Source organism: Lagenorhynchus albirostris, chromosome 11 (assembly GCF_949774975.1).
Source record: "Lagenorhynchus albirostris chromosome 11, mLagAlb1.1, whole genome shotgun sequence".
Taxonomy (NCBI): Eukaryota; Metazoa; Chordata; class Mammalia; order Artiodactyla; family Delphinidae; genus Lagenorhynchus; species Lagenorhynchus albirostris.
The window spans coordinates 96,025,836-96,050,120 of NC_083105.1; the positions used below are offsets into that span (position 1 = coordinate 96,025,836).

The window sequence follows — 24,285 nt, forward strand, 5'->3', positions numbered from 1 at the left end:
AGGCAGACTCACTTAGAATTTAAGGTTACATTCCCTGTGTGATCCTGGGTTGGTAGGACCCCAAATCATCACAGAGAAAGTACATGCAGATGATCCATCTAAGAAAAGGACACTAGCTCAGGTCCAGATGATTGTCATATATAAAAATTAATTTAAAATACCAAATTGCATAGGGAAAAAGTCATAACAGTACTTAGCTGAGATAACAAAGCGCAGATAACAGCGCAGGGCATTTTGGGAGGGGGATTGTTTCACGCAGGAAGCAGGCTCCATTTTAGCGCCGCCCGCTGTCGCCATCTGTTTCCCTTCCCTCCCCGTTACCGCCTCCCGTTCCTAAGCCCCAACGGGAAGGCTGGGCCTGGGGTGGGGGAGGCAGGAGTGAAAGGAGGAAAGGGGAAAAGGGAGAAAGGGAAGAAGTGGGGAGAAAGGGTGGGTCGGGAAGGGTGAGTGGTAGAGGCTAACGTGCGAAGCGCGCAAGCCCAGCGGACGGACTGACGGACGTGCCTGTGGTTCTGCTGCCGCGGCTGCGGCGCCCGCGCGAGTCGCGTCGAAGCGGCGGTGGCGGCTGCGGCGGCAGCAGCGGAAACAAGAGGGGAGCAATGGCGGCCGACAGCCGAGAGGAGAAAGATGGAGAACTTAATGTTCTAGATGATATTTTGACTGAAGTACCAGAACAGGACGATGAACTCTATAATCCAGAGAGTGAACAAGATAAAAATGAGAAAAAGGGTTCAAAAAGAAAAAGTGACCGAATGGAATCTACTGACACAAAGCGACAAAAGCCTTCTGTTCATTCAAGACAATTGATTTCTAAGCCACTGAGCTCATCAGTTAGCAATAACAAAAGAATGGTTAGCACAAAAGGAAAGTCAGTCACAGAGTATAAAAATGAGGAATATCAAAGATCTGAAAGAAACAAACGTCTAGAAGCTGATCGGAAGATTCGTTTGTCAAGCAGTGCCTCCAGAGAATCTTTTAAGAGTCAATCTGAGAAAACATGTCTGCGGAAAAGGGATCCTGAAAGGAGGGTCAAATCCCCTACACCAGGTGGTTCTGAGAGAATTGGGCTTGAAGTGGATAGACGTGCAAGCAGATCCAGCCAGTCTTCCAAGGAGGAAGTGAACTCTGAAGAATATGGCTCTGACCATGAGACTGGCAGCAGTGGTTCTTCTGATGAGCAAGGCAACAACACTGAGAATGAGGAGGAAGGGGTGGAAGATGTGGAGGAAGATGAAGAAGTAGAAGAAGATGCAGAGGAAGATGAAGAGGTGGATGATGATGGAGAGGAGGAAGAGGAGGAAGAAGAAGAGGAAGAGGAGGAGGAGGAGGAAGAGGAGGAGGAGGAAGAAGAAGAATATGAACAGGATGAGAGAGACCAGAAGGAAGAGGGAAATGATTATGACACCCGGAGTGAGGCTAGCGACTCCGATTCTGAATCTGTTTCCTTCACGGATGGGTCTGTCAGATCTGGTTCAGGAACAGATGGATCAGATGAGAAAAAGAAGGAAAGGAAGAGAGCTAGAGGCATATCTCCTCTTGTTTTTGATAGAAGTGGAAGCTCTGCATCAGAGTCATATGCAGGTTCAGAAAAGAAGCATGAGAAATTATCATCTTCCGTTCGTGCTGTCCGAAAAGATCAAACCAGTAAACTCAAATATGTCCTACAGGATGCGAGATTTTTTCTCATAAAGAGTAACAACCGTGAGAATGTGTCCCTTGCCAAAGCTAAGGGTGTATGGTCTACACTGCCAGTAAATGAGAAGAAATTAAATGCTGCATTCAGATCTGCAAGGAGTGTTATCTTAATATTTTCTGTGAGAGAGAGTGGAAAATTTCAAGGATTTGCAAGACTTTCTTCAGAATCACACCATGGAGGATCTCCTATACATTGGGTGCTTCCAGCAGGAATGAATGCTAAAATGCTGGGAGGCGTCTTTAAAATTGACTGGATTTGCAGGCGTGAATTACCCTTCACTAAGTCGGCTCATCTCACCAATCCTTGGAATGAACATAAGCCAGTAAAGATCGGACGTGATGGACAGGAAATTGAACTTGAATGTGGAACCCAGCTTTGTCTTCTATTTCCCCCTGATGAAAGTATTGACTTGTATCAGGTCATTCATAAAATGCGTCACAAGAGAAGAATGCATTCTCAGCCCCGGTCAAGAGGACGTCCATCCCGTCGAGAACCAGTCCGGGATGTGGGAAGGCGTCGACCAGAAGATTATGATATTCATAACAGCAGAAAGAAACCAAGGATTGACTATGCCCCTGAGTTTCATCAGAGACCAGGGTATTTAAAGGATCCACGATACCAAGAAGTAGATAGACGGTTTTCAGGAGTTCGCCGAGATGTGTTTTTAAATGGGTCCTACAATGATTATGTGAGGGAATTTCATAACATGGGACCACCACCACCTTGGCAAGGAATGACTCCTTATCCTGGAATGGAACAACCTCCACACCATCCTTACTATCAGCACCATGCTCCACCTCCTCAAGCTCATCCCCCCTACTCAGGACATCACCCAGTACCACATGAAGCAAGATACAGAGATAAACGAGTACATGATTATGATATGAGGGTGGATGATTTCCTTCGTCGAACACAAGCTGTTGTCAGTGGTCGGAGAAGTAGACCTCGTGAAAGAGATCGGGAGCGAGAGCGAGACCGCCCTAGAGATAACAGAAGAGACAGAGAACGAGATAGAGGACGTGATAGAGAAAGAGGAAGAGAGCGATTATGTGATCGGGACAGAGACCGAGGGGAGAGAGGTCGATATAGAAGATAATGTGCTTTTGGAAGCACTGATTGTTTAAAAATAAAAAGAATCTTGTATTTTTCTTTTTGTGTGTGTTTACAAGTAGTAAATTTATTTTCAACTGTCTACTTAAAGTTCATTGTGTAGAAGGATTTATTATGACCCTCTTTGTTCCAAGCATGCAGTATAATAAGAACTGGAAAAACTCAAATCCTCCAAAAAATGCACAGTTGACAATTTGAGTTGAGACTTTTATTGGGGCAGAATGGAACAGTCCAAGAATGTAGATATTGATTCAGTCTCCATAAATGTTCACCTACATATAGTATGTTCATCCTAGAGTTATTTTTTGTTTTCTTTCTTTTGAATCTTGATGGATGACTGCCACAATATTTTGCTTTGATGTATTTCTAAATGTAGGCGCACACGGTTCAGTAAAAATAATGCTGCTATCAAGTATGCAAATATTGAAATATGATGGTTTGACTGTATGGCAGTGTTGTAGCAGCCTCTTGGTTTTTCCTTTTTTTTAATCTTAAAAAAAGTCACTTTTTATGTTTCTTCCGTCTTCAATGATGACAGCAATATTAAGAAGACATTGCTATCTAATTTTTAGTCTTTTTAGATAAAAAATTCCTATGTTAGTAGCATGGTTGATGCTATTGTTTAGCCTTCCCCTCCAAACTGTATACATTGGCTTGGAATGTTCACAACTTGCGTGTGTGGCAGCGGAAGATAATTCCCATATTCTACATTGCTACTGTTTTGTATAAAATAAATTGGTAAAGATTGAAAAAAATTTTTTAAAAAAGAAAAAACAAAAAAAACAACAACAAAAAAAAAACAAAGAAATTAGACGCTAATACATCCAGGTAATTGAAGTATCAGATACAGAATGAAAATTAGATGTCTTTCAAATATGTAAAGCCTTGAAAAGTGGAATTAAAGACACAAAAACTGATACGGAAAGTACAAAAGGACCAAACACAAACTTAGTCTTTTCCTGGATGTTTTAAGAAACAGAGCCTGAGGCAAGGAATAAAGTAATAAAGTTTTATTTGGGAGAGAAAAAATCAGGTCATTGAGGGTGTGTAAACAGTGGGAAAATAAAAACTGAAGTAAAAAAATAATGTTATGATTCTGGTTATTATTTCATAATGAGCAGCAAAATATCACAGCAAATTGCTCAGAAGTATGTTTCTGTTCTGCATACTAAATTGCTTTTGAATGATTGCAAAAGGAACCCATGCAGTTGAATAATGGGAGAAAGAAAGAAAAAAAAATAACAATATGTAGGCTGAGGGTGGAAGCAAGATATGAATGAGAGAAAATCTTAAAGAAGAAATTTAAAGTATAATTAATATATGAAAAGATGCTCACTTTCACGGGCAATTAGAAAAAATTGTAATTAAATAATGGTACATTATTTCAAATTTCAAAGATTAGTATAGATTTTTTAAAATATGAAAATTTTAAAAAGTTAGAAAAATGAGCAGATTAAAGGAAGACTCATACACTGTTGGTGAAATTGTGATGAGCAAAAGCAAACATATGCCTTCTCTGTTATACTCTTTACTATTTACCTCAAAGAGAATTTTTTGAGCTATAATTGACATGCAACATTATATTAGTTTAAGGGGTACAATATAATGATTTGACACTTGTATATATTCTGAAATGATCATCAAAATAAGTCTAGTTAAAATCCATCACCATATATTGTTATAATTTTTTTTCTTTTGATGAGGACTGTTTTTTTTAATAAGAGGACTACTTTATTTTTAAATTTTATTTATTTATTTTTGGCTGTGTTGGATTTTCGTTGCTGCGTGCGGGCTTTCTCTGGGTGCAGCGAGCGGGGGCTACTGTTTGCTGTGGTGCGTGGGCTTCTCAATGTGGTGGCTTTTCTTGTTGCAGAGCATGGGCTCTAGGCATTCGGGCTTCAGTAGTTGTGGCGCACGGGCTCTAGAGCACAGGTTCAGTAGTTGCGGCGCACAGGCTTAGTTGCTCCGAGGCATGTGGGATCTTCCCGAGGCATGTGGGATCTTCCCGGGCCAGGGCTCGAACCCGTGTCCCCTGCTTTGGCAGGCGGATTCTTAACCACTGCGCCACCAGGGAAGTCCTGATGAGGACTTTTAAGATCTACTCTCTTATCAACTTTCAAATATACAACATGGTATTATTACCTATAGTCACCACACTTTACCTCCCCAGAATTTATTTATTTTACAACTGGAAGTTTGTACATTTTGACCATTTTCACCTACTTCCCTCACCACCACACCTCACCTCTGGCAACCACAAATCTGTCTGTTTCTATGACTTTTTTTTTAGATTCCATATAAGTAAAATCATAGTGTATTTGTCTGACTTAGTACAATGCCCTCAAGGTCCACCCATTTTGTTGCAAATGGAAGATTTCCTTCTTTTTATGGCTGAGAGTTGGGAGCCTCTGTGCTTCCTGTTCCTGTATATCTGTTTCCTTCTTTAGCTTTGGGAAGTTTTCAGCCATAATTTCTTCAAATACACTTTTCATCCCCTTTTTTCTCTCTTCTCCTTCTGGAACCCCTATTATGTGTACGTTGGCATGCTTTATATTATCCCATAGATCTCATACGTTGCTTTTGTTTTTCTTTCCTTGTCTTTCTGTCTACTGTTCTGATTGGGTGATTTCCATTTTTCTATCTTCTAGATCACTTATTCATTCTTCTGTGTCATTTAGTTGGCTATTCATTGCTTTGAGATTGCTTTTTTTTTTTTGCGGTACGCAGGCCTCTCCCTGTTGTGGCCTCTCCCGTTGCGGAGCACAGGCTCCGGACGCGCAGGCTCAGTGGCCATGGCTCACGGGCCCAACCGCTCCGCAGCATGTGGGATCTTCCCGGACCCGGGCATGAACCCATGTCCCGTGCATCGGCAGGCAGACTCTCAACCACTGCGCCACCAGGGAAGCCCCGAGATTGCTTTTTATCCAGTAATTGAGTTATCTATTTTTGATTGGCTCTTCTTTGTAGTTTCTAGTTCCTTGTTACAGTGATCTGCATTTCTGTTGACAATCTTTCTTAATTCAGTTAGCGTTTTTATTACCACCTTCTTGAACTTGGGGTCTGGTAGGCTGGTGAGCTCTGTTTTATTTTGTTCTTTCAGGGGATTTCTCTTGCTCTTTTGGTTGGGAGTAGTTCCTCTGCCCTTAGATTTCACTTAAATTTCTATGACTCTATGAATTTAGGGGAAACAGTTGTCTATTGTGGTCTTGAAGGCGTGTTTTTATGTGGGAGCATTCCCGTGGAGGCTGTGTGTATTCAGTGTCTTTGGTGTGAGAGCTGCCAGCCACTTCTTTCCTCAGGGTGTGCTAGCCACGATCACCTTGATAGAGACTGTCATTGGCATTGGAGGATCAAATGCTCGTGCAGGGTGTGAGGAGGGACTTCCTCTCTGTTCAGTGGCCATCATTGCCCTGCCAGGTGCTGGATCTGCTCCCCAGCTGTGGTGTGGAGTGAGCAGGGCTGCGGGGTTTGCCCCTTCGGATTGAGAAGTGTGGTGATGAGGCAGCCACCAGTGCAAGGCTCTGTCCACCTGACTGTTGGCAAACCAACATGTGCACACTCCTTATGAGTAGCATCTAGGCTTCTCCAACCCTTCTGTCTGTCCCAGCAGTTTTCCCAGCAGGCAAGAGGGCTTGTCTCCTTTGTGCAGGACCCAGGACTAGGATGCCTAGATTGTGGCTCACCCTGCTCGCTCCTCAGCTTGAGAGTCCTTTTTTTTTTTTTTTTTTCAGATCCCACCCAGGGGTGCAGGTCCCGAGCCAATGTCTTTTTTTCCCATCCTACCCAGTTATAGGTTTCTTGCAACTTTGGTTGTGTAGTTCTGCTAGTTTCCAGTTAGCTTTCCATGAGAACTGTTCCACATGTAGATGTATTTTTGATGTGTTTGTGGGGGGAGATGAGTTCCACATTCTCCTACTCCACTGCCTTGATCCCCTTCCCTAACTGTATGTTTTTGATGATTATAAAAAAGATTATTAAAATATGCAAATTGCATATGTTTATTAAACAGTTGAAGTATAAGTTTTTATGAAATTAGTTACTGAATTTTATTCCATATATTTAAAATAATTAATAATAAAAATTTCTGACAAAAGTGCAATAGTTCATTAATTGCTTTTTGTGTTCATACGATTATATATTTTTTAGCCTTTTCAATATGCATATATAATTTTTATTTATTTATTTATTTGCGGTACGCGGGCCTCTCACTGTTGTGGCCTCTCCCGTTGCAGAGCACAGGCTCCGGACGCGCAGGCTCAGCGGCCATGGCTCACGGTCCCAGCCGCTCCGCGGCTTGTGGGATCTTCCCGGACCAGGGCACGAACCCGTGTTCCCTGCATCGGCAGGCGGACCCTCAACAACTGCGCCACCAGGGAAGCCCTGCATATATAATTTTAATCACATCAAACAATTGTATAATATTATTTGGAATGCATTTTCCTTGTGGGTAAAATTTTATACAAATTTTTAGTAGAAAAATTCAAAACATGAGCTAAATATTAATTATTGTTAACTATGGTTTGTGTAAAACTTGCCCAGAAATGTTACAAAAAATGCTTGTTTTGCTTTCTATCTAATATCCATCTGTAAAACAAACACAAAGATATAGTAATTGTGTTAGTAGTAGTTATTCATAGTACAGAGTACACATTAAATATGTTTACATTTTCTAGAATGTTCCTGTGATCTTTGTTCAACCCACTGGATTGGATTTGGAAATAGCTCTTATCTTCTTTCCAATAAATCCAAAACCCGGGCGGAGAGCCATGCTGCCTGTGCAGAGCTGAATTCTCACCTTCTAAAGATCGGTATCAAGGAAGAGCTGGTAGGGCAGACACTTCTGTTTTTTTTGTTATACTATAACTATATCTGGTTTCAAAGCATTAGTGATTGACACCATAATTTGGGAAAACTGAAGGTTCTCAAAAGTGTATGATATTTTCTTACTTTGACTCAATTTTCTTAGGGAGAAACTCCACTTTTTGAACATTTAATGCTAGAAGAAAACCACATTAACAAATGAGATACCTTGAGAAAAAATCTTATTAATACTAAGTGGATGTGGTGCAAGCCCTTGGGAGAACTTTAACCAATAACAGTTGAGCCAGAAAGGAGTGGATTATAATATGCACACATTTCTGGTTTATGATTTCTTTTCCCAATTGGAAATTTTATCCATGCTTGAAATGAAAGACTGGATAGGTCTCAAAATCAATGAAACCAATAAATCCTGGTTAAGGGAAGATGGCGTCACAGTAACTGAAAGCCTGAAAGTATAGTGTTTTGATAACTGAACTTTTCTGAGAGTATATGACAATTCGTGTGTATGTGCATGTATGTGTGTGTGCGTTACGTGTGTAGGGCACAGAAAGAGCAACCAAGAAAAAGGAAATCATTACGGTTTTTGAGGATCAGTCTGTGGGATTTAATTGGGGGAAAATTTCCAGTTTTTTCTAAATATCACCTTTAAGGCCTTTACTTTTTTAACTTTACTGGACTCTTAGGAGAAATTTATGCATAGTTTTAGGCAAGCTGATAAATCCATAAACTTCTATCATATTGGCTTATAATTCTACTTAAATAAACAGGATAGGATTAGATACTGTTCGGTATTTTGTGTTAAGCTTAATATTTTGTAATTAAAGACTGTCAATCTTCAGGGTTTAATTCTTGTTTTCATTAGTTTGTTCTTTTATTGTTTCTCATTTTGTTTGTTCTTTCTAATTTTAAGCTTGAGATAAAGTTAGCATTTGCGGATATCACACCTTGCTTTACAATTTTTTTCACAGATTCTTGGAAATGGAGAACGATGGTTGTCCATATATCGAAGGAAATTATGTTTATGCTTGTAACTGTTCATCTGGGAAAACTTACGTCTGTGAGTTTAATATATAGCAGCTGTTTTCCTAATACATGTTGTGATTGAATCCTAATTAATTAAAGAAGTACAAAATATTCTGTTGCCTTTATAAAATTTTACAAATTATTGTTAAAGTTTTTTTTTTTTTACTGCACTCACAATACTTTAGTTAAATTTTCAACTTTTAAATGTATTCGAAGTGAGGAAAATTCACCACCCACAAATTCTTTGGGAGTGAGTGTTCTCCCTATGAGAGCTCATATTAATATTAATTTATTAAATAAAGTTAGCAAACTGTTTGTTTTAACATCTTTATTGGAGTATAATTGCTTTACAATGGTGTGTTAGTTTCTGCTTTATAACCAAGTGAATCAGCTATACATATATCCCCATATCTCTTCCCTCTTGTGTCTCCCTCCCTCCCACCCTCCCTATCTCACCCCTCTAGGTGGTCACAAAGCACCGAGCTGATCTCCCTGTGCTGTGCGGCTGCTTCCCACTAGCTATCTATTTTACATTTGGTAGTGTATATATGTCAGTGCTACTCTCTCACTTCGTCCCAGCTTACCCTCCCCCCGCCCCGTGTCCTCAAGTCCATTCTGTAGTAGGTCTGCGTCTTTATTCCCATCCTACCCCTAGGTTTTTCATGACCTTTTTTTTAAATTTTTAGATTCCATATATATGTGTTAGCATACGGTATTTGTTTTTCTCTTTCTGACTTACTTCACTCTGTATGACAGACTCTAGGTCCATCCACCTCACTACAAATAACTCAATTTCGTTTCTTTTTAAGGCTGAGTAATATTCCATTGTATGTACGTGCCACATCTTCTTTATGCATTCATCTGTTGATGAACACTTAGATTGCTTCCATGCCTTGGCTATTGTAATAGTGCTGCTATGAACATTGGGTTCATATGTCTTTTCGAATAATGTTTTTCTCTGGATATATGCCCAGGGGTGAGATTGCTAAATCATATGGTAACTCTATTTTTAGTTTTTTTAAGAACGTCCATACTATTCTCCATAGTGGCTACATCAATTTACATTCCCACCAGTAGTGTAGGAGAGTTCCCTTTTCTCCACACCCTCTCCAGCATTTGTTATTTATAGACTTTTTGATGATGGCCATTCTGACAGGTGTGAGGTGATACCTCACTGTAGTTTTGATTTGCATTTCTCTAATAATTAGTGATGTTGAGCATCTTTTCATGTGTTTGTTGGCCATCTGTTTGTCTTCTTTGAGAAATGTCTGTTCAGGTCTTCCACCCATTTTTTGATTGGGTTGTTTGGGTTTTTTTGATATTGAGCTGCATGAGCTGTTTGTATGTTTTAGAGATTACTCCTTTCTCATTTGCTTTGTTTGCAACTATGTTCTCCCATTCTGAGGGTTGTCTTTTCCTCTTGTTTATGGTTTCCTTTGCTGTGCAAAAGCTTTGAAGTTTCATTAGGTCCCATTTGTTTATTTTTACTTTTATTTCTTTTGCCTTGGGAGACTGACCTAAGTAAATATTGCTATGATTTATGTCAAAGAATGTTTTGCCTTTGTTCTCTCCTAGGAGTTTTATGGTGTCATGTCTTATATTTAAGTTTTTAAACCATTTTGAGTTTATTTTTGTGTATACTGTGTGAGGGAGTGTTTTAACCTCATTGATTTACATGTGGCTGTCCAGCTTTCCCAATACCACTCACTGAAGAGACTGTCTTTGCTCCATTGTATATTCTTGCCCCCTTTGTCAAAGATTAATTGACCATAGGTGTGTGGGTTTATTTCTGGGCTCTCTATTCTGTTCCATTCATCCATATGACTATTTTTGTGCCAGTATCACACTGTTTTGATTACTGTAGCTTCGTAGTATTGTCTGAAGTCTGAGAAGGTTCTGCCTCCAGATTTGTTATTTTTCCTCAGGATTATTTTGGCAGTTCTGGGTCTCTTCTGGTTCCATATGAATTTTAGGATTATTTGTTATAGTTTTGTGGAAAATGTCATGGGTAATTTGATAGGGATTGCATTAAGTCTGTAGATTGCTTTGGGTAGTATGACCCTTTTAACAGTATTAATTCCTCCAATTCGAGAGCATGAAATATCTTTCTATTTCTTTGAATAATCTTCAGTTTCCTTTACCAATGTTTTATTGTTCTCAGTGTATAGGTCTTTCACCTCCTTGGTTAGGTTTATTTCTAGGTTTTTTTTTTGGATGCGATTTTAAACAGGATTTTTTTTGGATGCGATTTTAAACAGGATTTTTTTTTTTACATTCTTTCTGATATTTTATTGTTAGTGCAAAGAAATGCAACAGACTTCTGTGTATTAATTTTGTATCTTGCTACTTTGCTGAATTTGTTTATTAGTTCTAGTGGTTTTTGTGTTGGAGTCATTAGGGTTTTCTACATACATAGTATCATGTCATCTGCATATAGTGACAATTTTGCCTCTTCCCTTCCAGTTTGGATACCTTTTATTTATGTTTCTTGTCTGATTGCTATGGCTAGGACTTCTGATACTATGTTGAACAGAACTGGTGAGAATGGGCATCCTTGTCTTCTTTCAGATTTTAGCTGGAAGGCTTTCAGTTTTTCATTGTTGAGTATTATATTAACTATGGGTTTGCTTTTATTATGTTGAGGTATAGTCCCTCCATACCCACTTTGGTGAAAGTTTTTTTTTTTTTTTTTTTTTTGCGGTATGCAGGCCTCTCACTGTTGTGGCCTCTCCCATTGCGGAGCACAGGCTCCAGACGCGCAGGCTCAGTGGCCATGGCTCACAGGCCCAGCCGCTCCGCGGCATGTGGGATCCTCCTGGACCGGGGCACGAACGCCTGTCACCTGCATCGGCAGGCGGACTCTCAAACCACTGTGCCACCAGGGAAGCCCCTTGGTGAAAGTTTTTATCATGAATTTTATTAAATGCTTTTTCTGCATCTATCAAGATGATCAGTGGTTGTTGTCTTTTCTTTTGTTTATGTGGCATATCACATTGATTGATTTGTATTTATTGAACAATTCTTGCAACCCTGGAATGAATCTAACTTGATCACGGCATAAGATCCTTTTTATGTATTGTTGCTTCAGTTTACTAATATTTTGTGAGGACTTTTGCATCCATATTCATCAAAGATATTGGCCTGTACTTTTCTTTTTTTTGTAATATCTTTGTCTGATTTTGATATCAGGATGTTGGTGGCTTCCTAGAATGACTTTGGGAGAGTTCCCTCCTCTTCAGTCTTTTGGAATACTTTGAGAAGGATTGGTATAAGTTCTTTGTATATTTGGTAAAATTCCCCAGTGAAGCCACCCAGACCTGGACTTTTATTTACAGGGAGTTTTTTAAAAAATTACAGATTGTATTTCACTTCTAGTGATCATTCTGTTCAAATTTTCTCTTTCTTCTTGACTCAGTTTTGGCAGGTTGTCCATTTTAAAAACTTGTCCATTTCTTCTAGGTTGTCCAATTTGTTGACATAAGTGTTCATAGTATTTTCTTATGATTTTTTGTATTTCTCTGGTATCAGTTGTTATTCCTCCTTTTTCTTTTTTTCTTTTTTTTTTTTTTATTTGGCTCCTCTCTCTTCTTGGTGAGCCTGGCTAGAGGTATGTCAATTTTGTTTATCTTTTCAGAGAAACAGTTCTTGGCTTTATTGATCTTTCTATTGTTCTTTATCTCTATTTTATTTATTTCCTCTCTGATGTGTGTTATTTCCTTCCTTCTGCTGACTTTGGGTTTTTTTGTTCCTGTTTTTCTAATTCTTTTAGGTTGTAGGTTAGGTTGTTTACTTGAGATTTTCTTCTTTCTTGAGAAAGGCCTGTATTGCTGTGAACTTCCCTTTTAGAACTGCTTTTGCTGTGTCCCATAGATTTTGTAAGGTTGTCTTTTCATTGTCATTTCTCTCCAGGTATTTTCTGATTTTCTCTTTCATTTCATTCTGACCCATTGGTTTTTAGTATCATGTTGTTTAGTCTCCATGTAATCATTATTTTTTCCTCATTTTTTTCCTGTGGTTGATTTCTAGTTACATATAGTTGTGGTCAGAAAAGATGTTTGAAATAATTTCTATCCCTTACATTTCTTGAGGCTTGTTTTGTGTCCTACTATGTGGCCTATCCTTGAGAACGTTCCATGTGCACTTAAAAAAGAGTGTGTATTATGGTTTTTTTGTATGTAACGTCCTGTAGACATCAATTAAGTTCAACTGTTCTATTGTGTCATTTAGGATCTCCTTTGCCTTATTGCTTTTTATGTCTGGAAGATCTGTCCAGTGATGTCAGTGGGGTATTAAAGACTCCTACTATTATTTTATTCCCATCAATTTCTCTCTTTACGTCTGTAGTGTTTGTTTTATGTCTTTAGATTCTCCTAAGTATATTGGGTGCATACATGTTAACAAGTGTAATATCCTCTTCTTGTATTGATTCTTTTATCATTATATAGTGTCCTTTGTCTTTCATTATGAACTTTGTTTTAAAGTCTATTTTGTCTGATATGAGTATTGCTACCCATAGTTTCTTGTCATTTTCATTTGCATGTGCCATTTATCTTGTGGTTTAAGCCTTCTTTTCCTCCCCTTCCCATTGTTTGGTTAGGTGATATTTTTAAAAATTACCTTTTCTTGAACTGCATAGTTTGACTTGGGTTTATGTCGTTACATCAAATATTCCTAGTGTAGGGCTTCCCTGGTGGCGCAGTGGTTGAGAGTCCGCCTGCCGATGCAGGGGACATGGGTTCGTGCCCCGGTCTGGGAAGATCCCACATGCTGCGGAGCGGCTGGGCCCATGAGCCATGGCCGCTGAGCCTGCGCGTCCAGAGCCTGTGCTCTACAACGGGAGAGGCCACAACAGCGAGAGGCCCGCGTACCACCAAAAAAAAAAAATATATATATATATAAATATATATATATATTCCTAGTGTAATATAGACAACTAGTCATGATTGGAGGATGAATTCATGAATGATATAATGAGTAGTTATTTAATATTTCCACCTGTGTCATGGTGATACAGTTTAATATTGTTTGTGTTTTATCCTTTCAAGGGGCATTTATTTTTATCAGAGGAAATCTGCAGATTAAATTATTTATTTAATAAGAATAAAATGGAATGTAAGAACTAGGGCAGAGAAATAGAGATGGTATTTTGAAAATGATGGACTTTGTGCCAGGTAGAGTATGGTTGAGAATGTAGAAATTCCTCAGGATAATTAGTGACAAATATCCTTAAATACTTGTTGAAAAATGGGATTATGGCTTTTAGAATTTCTTCCATGACAATAGAAATGAAATAATAATGAGGAAATAGTGTATGTGCTGCCAAGATTTAGCAACTAGTTTAAAAGTAAAACTTGAGGTATTTGAAGTTGCAGTGTTCATGATTGAGATGGAAATAAGATAACTGCAGGGTGGCTAAGCCGCCATCTCCTCAGATCTTGTAGAATGTGAAAACAATTTCTCAGACATTTGAAAATGGAAAATCTAAATGACACACTTAGAGGTCCATTTGTCCTTTCAACTGGAGCCCAACGTCTCCTAGTTTCTGGAGGTTTGTGATGAGGTAAACTGTCTTCAAAATAGCCTATGTGTGAGAATTTCCTGTTCAAACCTAAAGTGACACATTGATGAGAAATCAACTTTTTCCACTCTTGTTTCACTCTGAGCCTTCACAGGGCAGTCTGTGGAGGTCACAGACATTGTTTATTCTTGTCCTAGATTTATGTTTTTAAATTTCTTCTTTTATCACCCAGCTATAGCAGGCCTCTTTTATGAGAGTAACCTGACCTCCCCACTAAAGGATGCACAACTTTCTGGCCAACAGAAGGTATGTGTCCCTCCTCTCCTGTCTCTCTACTAGACCACCTCACTTAGTGGGAAATAACAAATGTTAAATGTAATGCAAGTGAGGTACAATTAATATACAACAAAATCAAAGTAGAATATTGGTGTTTTTTTAAAATAATTCAGGGTAAAAAGCAACCATAAAACATGAAATATGTTGGAAGATTTCTCAAAGTATTCAATTTATTGTCTGTAGGAAGTTAGTCAATTGCATATGCACTTGCATATTTGGGTTTATAAATCAATATAATATTAAGTGAAACCCACAGACATCATGACAGGGAACAATTACTTTGGGATTTTATAATCAGTAGAAGGTGGTTTTTTTGTATAATAGTATGTTAATATATATTTTGCTCAACCTTTATAAATAGACTCTTGGAAAGGAATTCATTGCATAGCAAAAGCCAAACATAATTCCTCATACGTGTACTTAGACTCAATAAAAGCAGCCTGATTTTATAACAAAAATCAGGATGAGGTAGCTTCCTAAATGCTAATTTAAACTTAATTGTAAGTAATGAAAGAATTTTTTAAAAAATTGAACAAACACTGCAAAAAAATGTACCATGCTAATTAAAGACACTCCTGCTTAATAAATTACTTAACAGGGTCTAACTGATATGAATTAGAAATAGTAACATAGAAATTGTGACTAAAATAATAATTAAAACTGATACTTGTTGAGAACTTATAAGTGTCAGGTTGAGTGCTCAGTGTTACATGCACTGTATATTACCTATTCTTATTTCCATTTTAGATTAGTAAGATAGGTTACTAGATACTAAATAATTTTTTAACAGTCACACTCTTGTAAGTTTCAAAGCCATAGTTTATTTCCAGGTCTTTCTGACTACAGCATCCATTGACTGAATTATTAAGTTATGTTATCTGGATTTTTTATAAGTAATTTTTATAAGTAATTACCATCACTTATACAACTAAAATGACCTTTACTAACTTTGACACCTATAGGATCTTTCTGGAAGTTTGAATTAACAGTGTTCTTCCATAAATTACTTATATTTGTTTATTATTTTGTGGGTTCATATCTTAGCCATTAAGTCAATTATCGATTACTTTTACAAACTAAGTATTTTTTAGTCTTTTTCTGTTGTTTTATTTTCAATATTGTCTAGGTTATATATAAGTTTAGTGTATCATGTAACATTTTCCAATACATGAAGTATTTCCTCAATTTTTAATGTCTTCTCAGAACTCCTCAACCATTCAAAATAACGACCATTTGGTAACACTTTTCATAAGTAAATGTAAGTCACCAAATAATGTAATTTAGTGTAGGAGATTGTTGTACATGCCAACATTACACTTTCCCCATCTTTAAAATACTCTATCTTTAACCATTACTGGATTTCAAAATTATCATAAATATAGGTGAATCTCTCTTTTTTAATAAAACATTTTAATTTTAATACAAGCATTATAATGGTGTTAAAATATTTCTGTGGAATCTGAGTAGGATATTATTAGTCATGAACTTCTTTACTCCTCCCTAATTTATTGCTTTTCATTGTTTCAACCAAAAATATATTGTCAAATGTAGAATAACTTACAAAAAAAGTATTCTACCATGAGACACTTGTTTAAAGCTCTAAGGAATTTAAAACCAGGCCTTAAGATTGTTCTACTGAGAAGTGAGCACTAGACTCTACCCCGCCCATTTTACTGTACTAGGGATCGCATCTTACATACACCATTCATTCCTAAGTACACTTAGAGCACTGTCTGACATAATTCAGCTGCAGAGATGAATAACCAAGGAGTAACCTATGCAGAACTGAAGGTAGCCAAGAACTCAAAGAGGCAGCAAATAAAACCTAAGGGCACTAAAAGTTCCATTTCAATAACTGAGCAGGAAATAACCTATGCAGAATTAAATCTTCAAAATGCTTCTCAGAATCTTCGAGGGAATGACAAGAACTACCACTGCAAAGGTAAAACATTTAATAGTCACATGATGGAACTGTTCTAGGATATGCAGTTGGAGTACAGAGGTTGGAGAAGGAGTAGGGGATAAGTTCACATATTTTTCATTTTGAGGAACAGAACTTAAAGTTGGAGATGGGATTCTAATGTGAAATTGGAGGACTACTTTTATTCTGGCATTGCTGTAATTTGTAGTCTTTGATCAACAACTCATGAAGCGTTATATATGCTGAAAATGCAAAGGTATATTCTGAGAGAAAGATTATAGTGGTAGAAATGGGCTTGGGGTCCAAGTTTATATATATAACTCCCTGTTTATGTGGGTTCTCTTGTTTGTAAACTTTCTAAACAACTGTCACCATCACTCTTTTCTCTGTTTCCTTTTCTTTCCCTGCAGATTTACCATCACCTCCAGAGAAGCTCATTGCTGGGGTTCTGGGAATCATCTGCCTTGTTTTGATGTCCAGTGTGGTAACAATGATAGTTTTTACTCCCTGTAAGTAGATTTTTGAAAAATTGTAAGGGAACTTTACACTTTAATGGTCAGTGCCTCTAAACACTTCATAATATTATGGAATGGGCATCTCATTAAAATGTATGCATTTAGACTAAATGTGGAATGGTTATTCTGAATTTGTCAAAAGTATACAACACAATAATTACAGAGAGTATGTATATGTATATTCTGATTTCATACCTCAAAAGCATGCTTTAGGATATTGAAAGATCTTATTGAGAAATACAAATTAATTCTTGAGATTGGTTAAAACAAATACTATAAGAGATGGTGATCTGTTCCTTTAGGCTTTTGAAATATTTTTTCAACCAAATCTTCATTACTTAATTTTTCTTGGTAAAATCAATTTTATTCCAGATTATTCCAATCCTAAGCAATAAACCAAATTTCAACTCAGAAACTACAATCATTATGATTTATTTAGATCAATATTAACTTTTATAATGATTAATTTTGTAGCTACTGCAATACGGGAGCAGAATAACTCCTCTCCGATAAAAAGGCTCCAGAAAGGTACATAATGATTTTCAAAGTTCTGATATAAATACAGTTTGTATTTTGTCTCTATCTTAGGCTAGTGAAAATAAGAATAGATTTTGGGGTTGAACATAAATTACAAAATATGGCAACAAATATTCATAAATAATGATTATAGGAGAGTGTTTCTCCCTATGCAACAATATGATCACCATACCCACTGTTGCCACTGGCTCAAATTTCCTCCCTCTGTAATATGATAAGAGACAAATAATTTTGCTATTCTAAAACAGAGGTTTCATTTCTTGATTTTCAGGACATGTAAAGAGTGGCTATTTCTGTGTGTTTGCTTTATACGGAGACATAAATTGGGGGGTGAGAGACTGACACTTCTGTGAATGTATGAGTGTGGTTTGTTTTATATGCACCAGCCTTGAGGGTGCATAGATGTGTTTTATATATATACACACATATATATTTATACCTATGCATATATGTAAGTTAGTTTTCATTTTTTTTAATTCAAATTGTTTTTAGATAATAATTCACAGTCTTTCTTCAGAATGTCATGCTGGTCATTGTCCAAAACAGTGTTTTACATATTCCAACAATTGGTATTGTATTCATTTGGAAAAAAAAACATGGCATGAGAGTGTGACGGCCTGTGCTGCTAAGAACTCTACTCTGCTTTATATAGATAATGAAGAAGAAAAGGTAAGATACTAAATGTTGCAAACACTTTGTTAAAGGCTTGATTCAGTCAATATTATATTTGCTAGGATTCACTTGCGGTTTTGTACATATTTGCAGTTTGTTTAAGGCCTATTAATGTTCCATTAAACAACAGAATACAACTTTATGATATTCTATTTATATTTTTATACCATTAATACACGTTTGATAATTTCCAGTTCTTGCTTTTCATAAAAAAAACATGTTTTTACAAATGCTATTATTTTCTAAAATAAACTGTGCTATTTAATTTTACAATATATAAAGGAAAATAAGCATATCATGATTTTGCATATTGATCACAAAATGTATAGAACCATGTAATTGCATATCAGATCGTGGAATAGAAGTTTCCACTTCATAGCAGCCCCACTCCTCTGTATTCTCTCATCACTTCTCCACCCTCCGTGTATACCCACTGTCCTGACTTTTGATATTATAGAATCTCTTTGCTTGGTTGTTGTTTTTGTGTGTGTGTGTGTGGTACGCGGGCCTCTCACTGTTGTGGCCTCTCCCATTGCGGAGCACAGGCTCTGGACGCGCAGGCTCAGCGGCCATGGCTCACGGGCCCAGCCGCTCCGCGGCATGTGGGATCTTCCCGGACCGGGGCACGGACCCGTGTCCCCTGCATCGGCAGGTGGACTCTCAACCACTGCGCCACCAGAGAAGCCCCTCTTTGCTTGTTTTTGAACTTCATATACATGGAATCATAGAGTATGCATTTTTCTTCCTGTCTCCTCTCACCCCCATATGCTATTTTTGCAATTCATCCATATTATTGCATTTATGTGTAGTTTGTAAATTTCCACTGCTCATTATGTAAATATAACATTTAAAATCCAATCTACCCAATGTCTCTGGTTACAGATGGAGTCTTATGCCCTCAGATATAAAGAGGCTTCCTGGGTTCAGTACTTTTAGTCATGGGATCCCCTTCGCTGGTCCCACCTCCACCCCTACCCCCCAACTCTGGTATCTCTCGGTGGAGGGGGAGGAGAAGCCCTTACTCTGGCTGCTTCTTGTTAGCAGGTGTCCTGCTGGATCACCTTGTAAGGCTCACCTGGTGTCGCCCACAGGATTCCCCTCAACACCAAGGAGGAATGGCTAGGCTGGGTGTTGGGAAGCAGCAGGCCTTGGTCACTTTCTTCGGTTGGGTGGTGGATATAAGATGCCCCTAATAGTTGTTCCTTAACCCCAGGGTCGCAAACCATTTCACCTTTCTCTTTCCACCTTTCAGAGTTCTCCTTGACTTGTGTCTTTCATTAGTTCCAGTGTTTACAGTTGTACCTAGCTGGGCGCAGCTGAGAGAAATGAGTCTCTGATTCCTTGTCTGGTCCCTTGGATTCTAGCAACACAGAAACAGAGTGATTGGGGGTTGATCTAGTCAAAGAACGGTGTGAGCCCCAGGAAACCAAATCTTTGGCTTTCGTGTCACTTATTTTCTCAATTTCATTCCCTTAATTTCCTTCTAAAACCGAAACTCTGAGAAACATAGAGGAGAAATCCATTGATATGGTCACAGTATCCTGAGAAATGGATGTCACAGAATCTAAAATCTTATTTAAAGCCTTGCTATGTTAGTTTTGACAACATGGGTAACAGTTGAATTACATGAATCAGAATTTTCCTTATTAACCTAAGAAAAACAGTGAAACTGCTAAGCATAACTGTTTGAGTTAATTTTACATCAAAAGTACTGACCTTGGTTAATGTATTTGGCAGTATTAAAACTTTGAACTTTAATATATTTTTAGTGTTAGATGAGACTCTTAACACTCATTTTGTTCAGAAAACTAAGGATCCTATGAAAGAACACACTACTTGCCTTTGAAAAATTAATAAAAATCTTTTATGACGACTATTTAATTGAAAATTCTTTATTTTGGGCTAGAAATTCCTGATGTCCCTATCAATTATATCATGGATTTCAGTCTTTCGTAAAGGCCGTGATCATCCATGGATGTGGCTAAATGGTTCAACTTACAAACTACAGTAAGTTTTTAAAAATAATACTGTATAGAGGAGGAAAAGATTAAAAATAAAAATTTTAAGAATAATATTAAAACATTTGTTTTAGTTGAATTATAGAAAGATGAAGGAGGATGTTGAAAGTTAATAAAATGTTGATATAGTTATTAAAGAATGGGCTCCTCAATAGCCCATTTCCCTAATAACAAGCTCTTACTAAAATTATATTAAAATACCATTACCCATTTTCAAAATAGCTTTTATTACAGTGACATGGAAAATGCTATTGTTTCATGAGTTGTCCTCATATGATATAACAGAATTGTGCTTTTTTTTCCATTACAGTATAACAGACACATCACCTGATAAACGTAACTGTGCTCTGCTCTATTCAGATGGCATTAAATCAGACAGTTGTGAGCTTCCGCATACATATAATTGCAAGGATCAGCTTGAGAAAACGTGAGTTTGGATGCTGTTGAGTAACTTTAACTTTTATGAAATGGAAATAATATTATGATTGTATAAATTTTAAAATGAATTATATTGAAATATAATATGCGCACCAAAAAGTATAGATATCGTTACTTTTGTGTCTGGCTTTTTTTACTCTACATTATTTTTATGGCCTTCAACCTTTGTAAAAGATCGCATGTTGTGTGAGTCCATTTATATGAAATATCAAGAAGAGGGAAACCTATGCTAGAGGCAGAGAGTGGATTGTTGGTTACCAAGGGCTGAGCAGAGGTAGGATTGGAAAATGACTGCTGATGGTTACTATGTTTCTTCTGGGGGCGATGAAAATGTCTAGAGTTTGTTACTGTTGATGGTTGTAAACTCTGTGAATATACTAAAAAAAAAAAATCACTGATTTATACACTTTAAGTGGATACATTTTATGCCATGTAAATTACACCTCAATAAAGCTGTTTTTAAAAAAAATCCTGGAATTATGTTTGGGATTGCATTTAATCTTCAAAGTAATTTGTAAAGATAGTCATCTTTACAATATTGGCTCTTCCAGTCAATATCATGCTTTATCTCTCTATGAATTAGGTTTTCTTTAAATTCTCCCTATTATATTTTGTATTTTTCTATATTGAGTTCTTAAAGATACATTGGTATTTCACTCTCATGCTTTTGTAAATGACATCCTCATTTGAAAATTTTTAGTAAGTTTTGCTGCTGTAAACAGTAATACAATGAGGTTTACATATTGGTCTTATAGCCAATGATTTCTCTGACTTTATGTATTAATTCTGTCATTTCAAATATATAGTCTTCTGGATTTTTATATAACAGCTCTTGCATTTGTAAATAATCACACTTCATTTCTTCTTTCCAGATGCAATTTTTTTTCTTGACTTATTTTTATAGGCTAGGATTTTATTTTCAATGTCGAATAGAAGGTACAGTAAAGGTTCTATATGTATCCTTTTCTATTTTCGAGGAAAAGATTTCAATATTTCATCAATATGAGGTTCATCTTAAGGTTTTTTTCATCATAAGTTTCTCATATGAAAACAGTTCCATAATATTCTCATTTTTCAAACAAATTTTATAATCAATTGACGTTACATTTGTATTGTTTTTCCATCAGTTGGAATGATAAACGTTTTCTCTGTATAATGATTATGAAGTAAATTACCTTTATTTCTTTCATATGTTAAACCAGTCTTGCATTTTGAAGTAAAATCACAATGATCATGTGTTGTCCTTTTTTAAAAAATCAATGCATATATTATATCTAGGTCAAGCTGAAGTTTTTCTTTATCTGTGTTCCCAAAGAAATTTGACTGAGTTTTCATTTACGTTATGTACTTGACAAGTTGTTACCAAGGCTATTTTTAGGAAGCATTTCCTTTTCTTTTACCTGGACCTTTGTGAAAGAGTACTGCTACGTTTTCAAGTGTTATTATTCATTACTAGTGCCATCTGAGCTTCTAGAACTTTTTTGTGGGAAGGTTTATATAACGAACTCAATTTCTTTACAATATGTGTTAGGTTTACTCAGGTTTCTATTTTTTGTGATGCATTTTGGTAATTTTCAATTTAGGATTTTTCTATTTTTTATAGATACTAAAATGTTTTCATAATATTGCTTTTTTTATCTGTAAAAACCACATGGTATCCCCATATTTATTATAGACATAAAAGACTTGTTTCTTCTCAAATTTTTTTTTTTTGGCCACACCGCATGGCTTGTGGACTCTTAGTTCCCTGACCAAGGAATGAACCCGGGGCCTCGGCAGTGAGAGCATGGTGTCTTAACCACTGAACCATCAGGGATTCCCTCTCCTCACTTTCAGCAGTCTTTTATCAATTTTATTAAATGTTTTCAATGAGAATACATTTGGCCTTGTTCCTCTCTATTGTAATTTTGTTCTTTGTCTTGATTTTGTACTATTTATTGTTTTCTTCCTTCTACTTCATTTGGTTTTAATTTCACCTAAATTTAGCTTTTCCATTTTTAGTTTCTTGTGATGCATGCTTGGATTTCTGCTTTGTTTTGTTTTATTTAGTTTGTAAGGTAAGCATTTAAGGCAATCAATACTTCACAAGACAGACATTTGGTTTTATATTTTCCTTGTAATTCTTATAAAAATTTTGAACATTCATTGTGGTCATTTCTATGGTCCATCTGTTACTTAGACATTTATTACTGAATTTAACACCATATAAGGATTTTCAAAGTTTTGGTTATTGACTTCTGCATATAGTAAAGAGCATTCTGTTTGGTTAGAGAACTTTCTGTGAAGCTAGAAATATTCCACATCTTTGTTAAAAGTGGCTGGTGTGAAAGAGGAACCAATATTAAAATATTATTTTTTTAACTAATTAAAATTGAATGCCCACATTTCAAGTGCCCACTTGCCAAACTTGCCTAGCGGCTACTGCAGTGACACCACTTCTATATTTTTATATGAATATGCTTGGAAATATGATTTATAGTGTATTTTTTGAAAATTTCTATGTAAAAAAATATGAATAGTCCATACTAGTATATAGTATGTGTTCTACATATATGTATTGATTAGTTGTCTAGTTTAAATCTTTCTTTAGCCTTACTGATATCTGCTTGTTTGTAAGCAGTGAGAGAGAATTGTTTAAATCTCTATTTGTAATAGTTCACTTTTTTCAAACTTATGTTGAACTTGTATTATTAAGTACATAAAGATTTTTTAGAAAACATTGCTAATAGTTTAGATACTCTATCTATCATTATGAAACATGCTTCATCATTTCCAAGACGGCTCTTGCCTTCTATTATAACAGTATACTAACTATAGCAATTTTCTACTGGCTTGTGTTGCATGGTATATTTTTCATCTTTTTACTTTCCTCTTTCTTTAGGCTTTTGTTAAAGGAGTTTCTCATTAAGATAGTGAACAGTTATTTTAAATATTCTTAGAATTTAAATTGGAAGTTACTCTATATTTAACATAATTTTTAAATTATTATAAGATATATTTACATATATTATTTATATATAAGTATGTATTGTATGTATATATAATTAATTAAGTATAATATAGTTATCCTTAATCAGAGATGAATGCTACCATTTCTTTGAACTCCACTTCTTTTGTTGTTTTCTTTTTATCTTTCACAATAACTATTTTAACTATTTTAACTATCCTCTGTTGTCAGTTTAATGTTTTAAATATTATGTTATTAGTGCCCCACATTTTACAGCATAAATTCTTAACTCAGTAAAGTCTAACAAATTAATACCTTTACCCTTTCTCGAAAAGTGAAAAGACATAACTACCTTCTACCTTTATTTACTGCTTATGCCGTATTTGCTCCCTTGAATTCGAATACAAATATGTATTTTAAAATTTGAAACTTTATTGTTAATATTTTGTCGACTCGATATCCATTAAATATATCCACATAATTCTTACAACTCTTCTTTCCCTTCTGCATATCCAGGTTTTCACCTAGAATAAGGGTTTCTTTTTTTATATATACATCTTTATTGGAGTATAATTGATTCACAATGCTGTGTTAGTTTTGTTGTACAACAAAGCGAATCAGCCATATGCATACATATATCCCCATATCCCGTCCCTCTAAAGCCTCCCTCCCACCTTCCCTATCCCACCCCTCTAGGTGGTCGCAAAACACGGAGCTGATGTTCCTGTGTTAT

At 36.4% G+C, this 24,285-nt stretch overlaps 2 protein-coding genes across 2 annotated transcripts; both read left to right on the forward strand.

The window, feature by feature from the left end:
• Positions 1-448: 448 nt before the first annotated feature.
• Positions 449-3,561, forward strand: LOC132529867 (YTH domain-containing protein 1-like). Its single transcript, XM_060166922.1, has 2 exons — positions 449-1,581; positions 1,636-3,561. Exons 1-2 carry the CDS (start codon positions 600-602, stop codon positions 2,790-2,792), a joined length of 2,139 nt encoding a protein of 712 aa, XP_060022905.1. The 5' UTR covers positions 449-599; the 3' UTR covers positions 2,793-3,561.
• Positions 3,562-16,259: 12,698 nt separating this feature from the next.
• LOC132529153 (NKG2-A/NKG2-B type II integral membrane protein-like) lies at positions 16,260-21,026 on the forward strand. Its single transcript, XM_060165468.1, has 6 exons — positions 16,260-16,446; positions 16,836-16,934; positions 17,415-17,468; positions 17,995-18,146; positions 20,056-20,156; positions 20,478-21,026. Exons 1-6 carry the CDS (start codon positions 16,260-16,262, stop codon positions 20,596-20,598), a joined length of 714 nt encoding a protein of 237 aa, XP_060021451.1. The 3' UTR covers positions 20,599-21,026.
• The last annotated feature ends 3,259 nt before the right edge of the window (positions 21,027-24,285 follow it).

What these genes read in the sequence shown, in the direction of transcription:
- LOC132529867 (XM_060166922.1), top strand. Translation starts at nt 600, where the DNA reads ATGGCGGCCGACAGCCGAGAGGAGAAAGATGGAGAACTTAATGTTCTA. An exon ending in TGCATCAGAGTCATATGCAG is followed by an intron (nt 1,582 to 1,635) that starts GTTCAGAAAAGA and finishes CTGTCCGAAAAG; the next exon opens with ATCAAACCAGTAAACTCAAA.
- LOC132529153 (XM_060165468.1), top strand. Translation starts at nt 16,260, where the DNA reads ATGAATAACCAAGGAGTAACCTATGCAGAACTGAAGGTAGCCAAGAAC. An exon ending in CAAGAACTACCACTGCAAAG is followed by an intron (nt 16,447 to 16,835) that starts GTAAAACATTTA and finishes CTTTCCCTGCAG; the next exon opens with ATTTACCATCACCTCCAGAG. An exon ending in GGTTCAACTTACAAACTACA is followed by an intron (nt 20,157 to 20,477) that starts GTAAGTTTTTAA and finishes TTTCCATTACAG; the next exon opens with TATAACAGACACATCACCTG.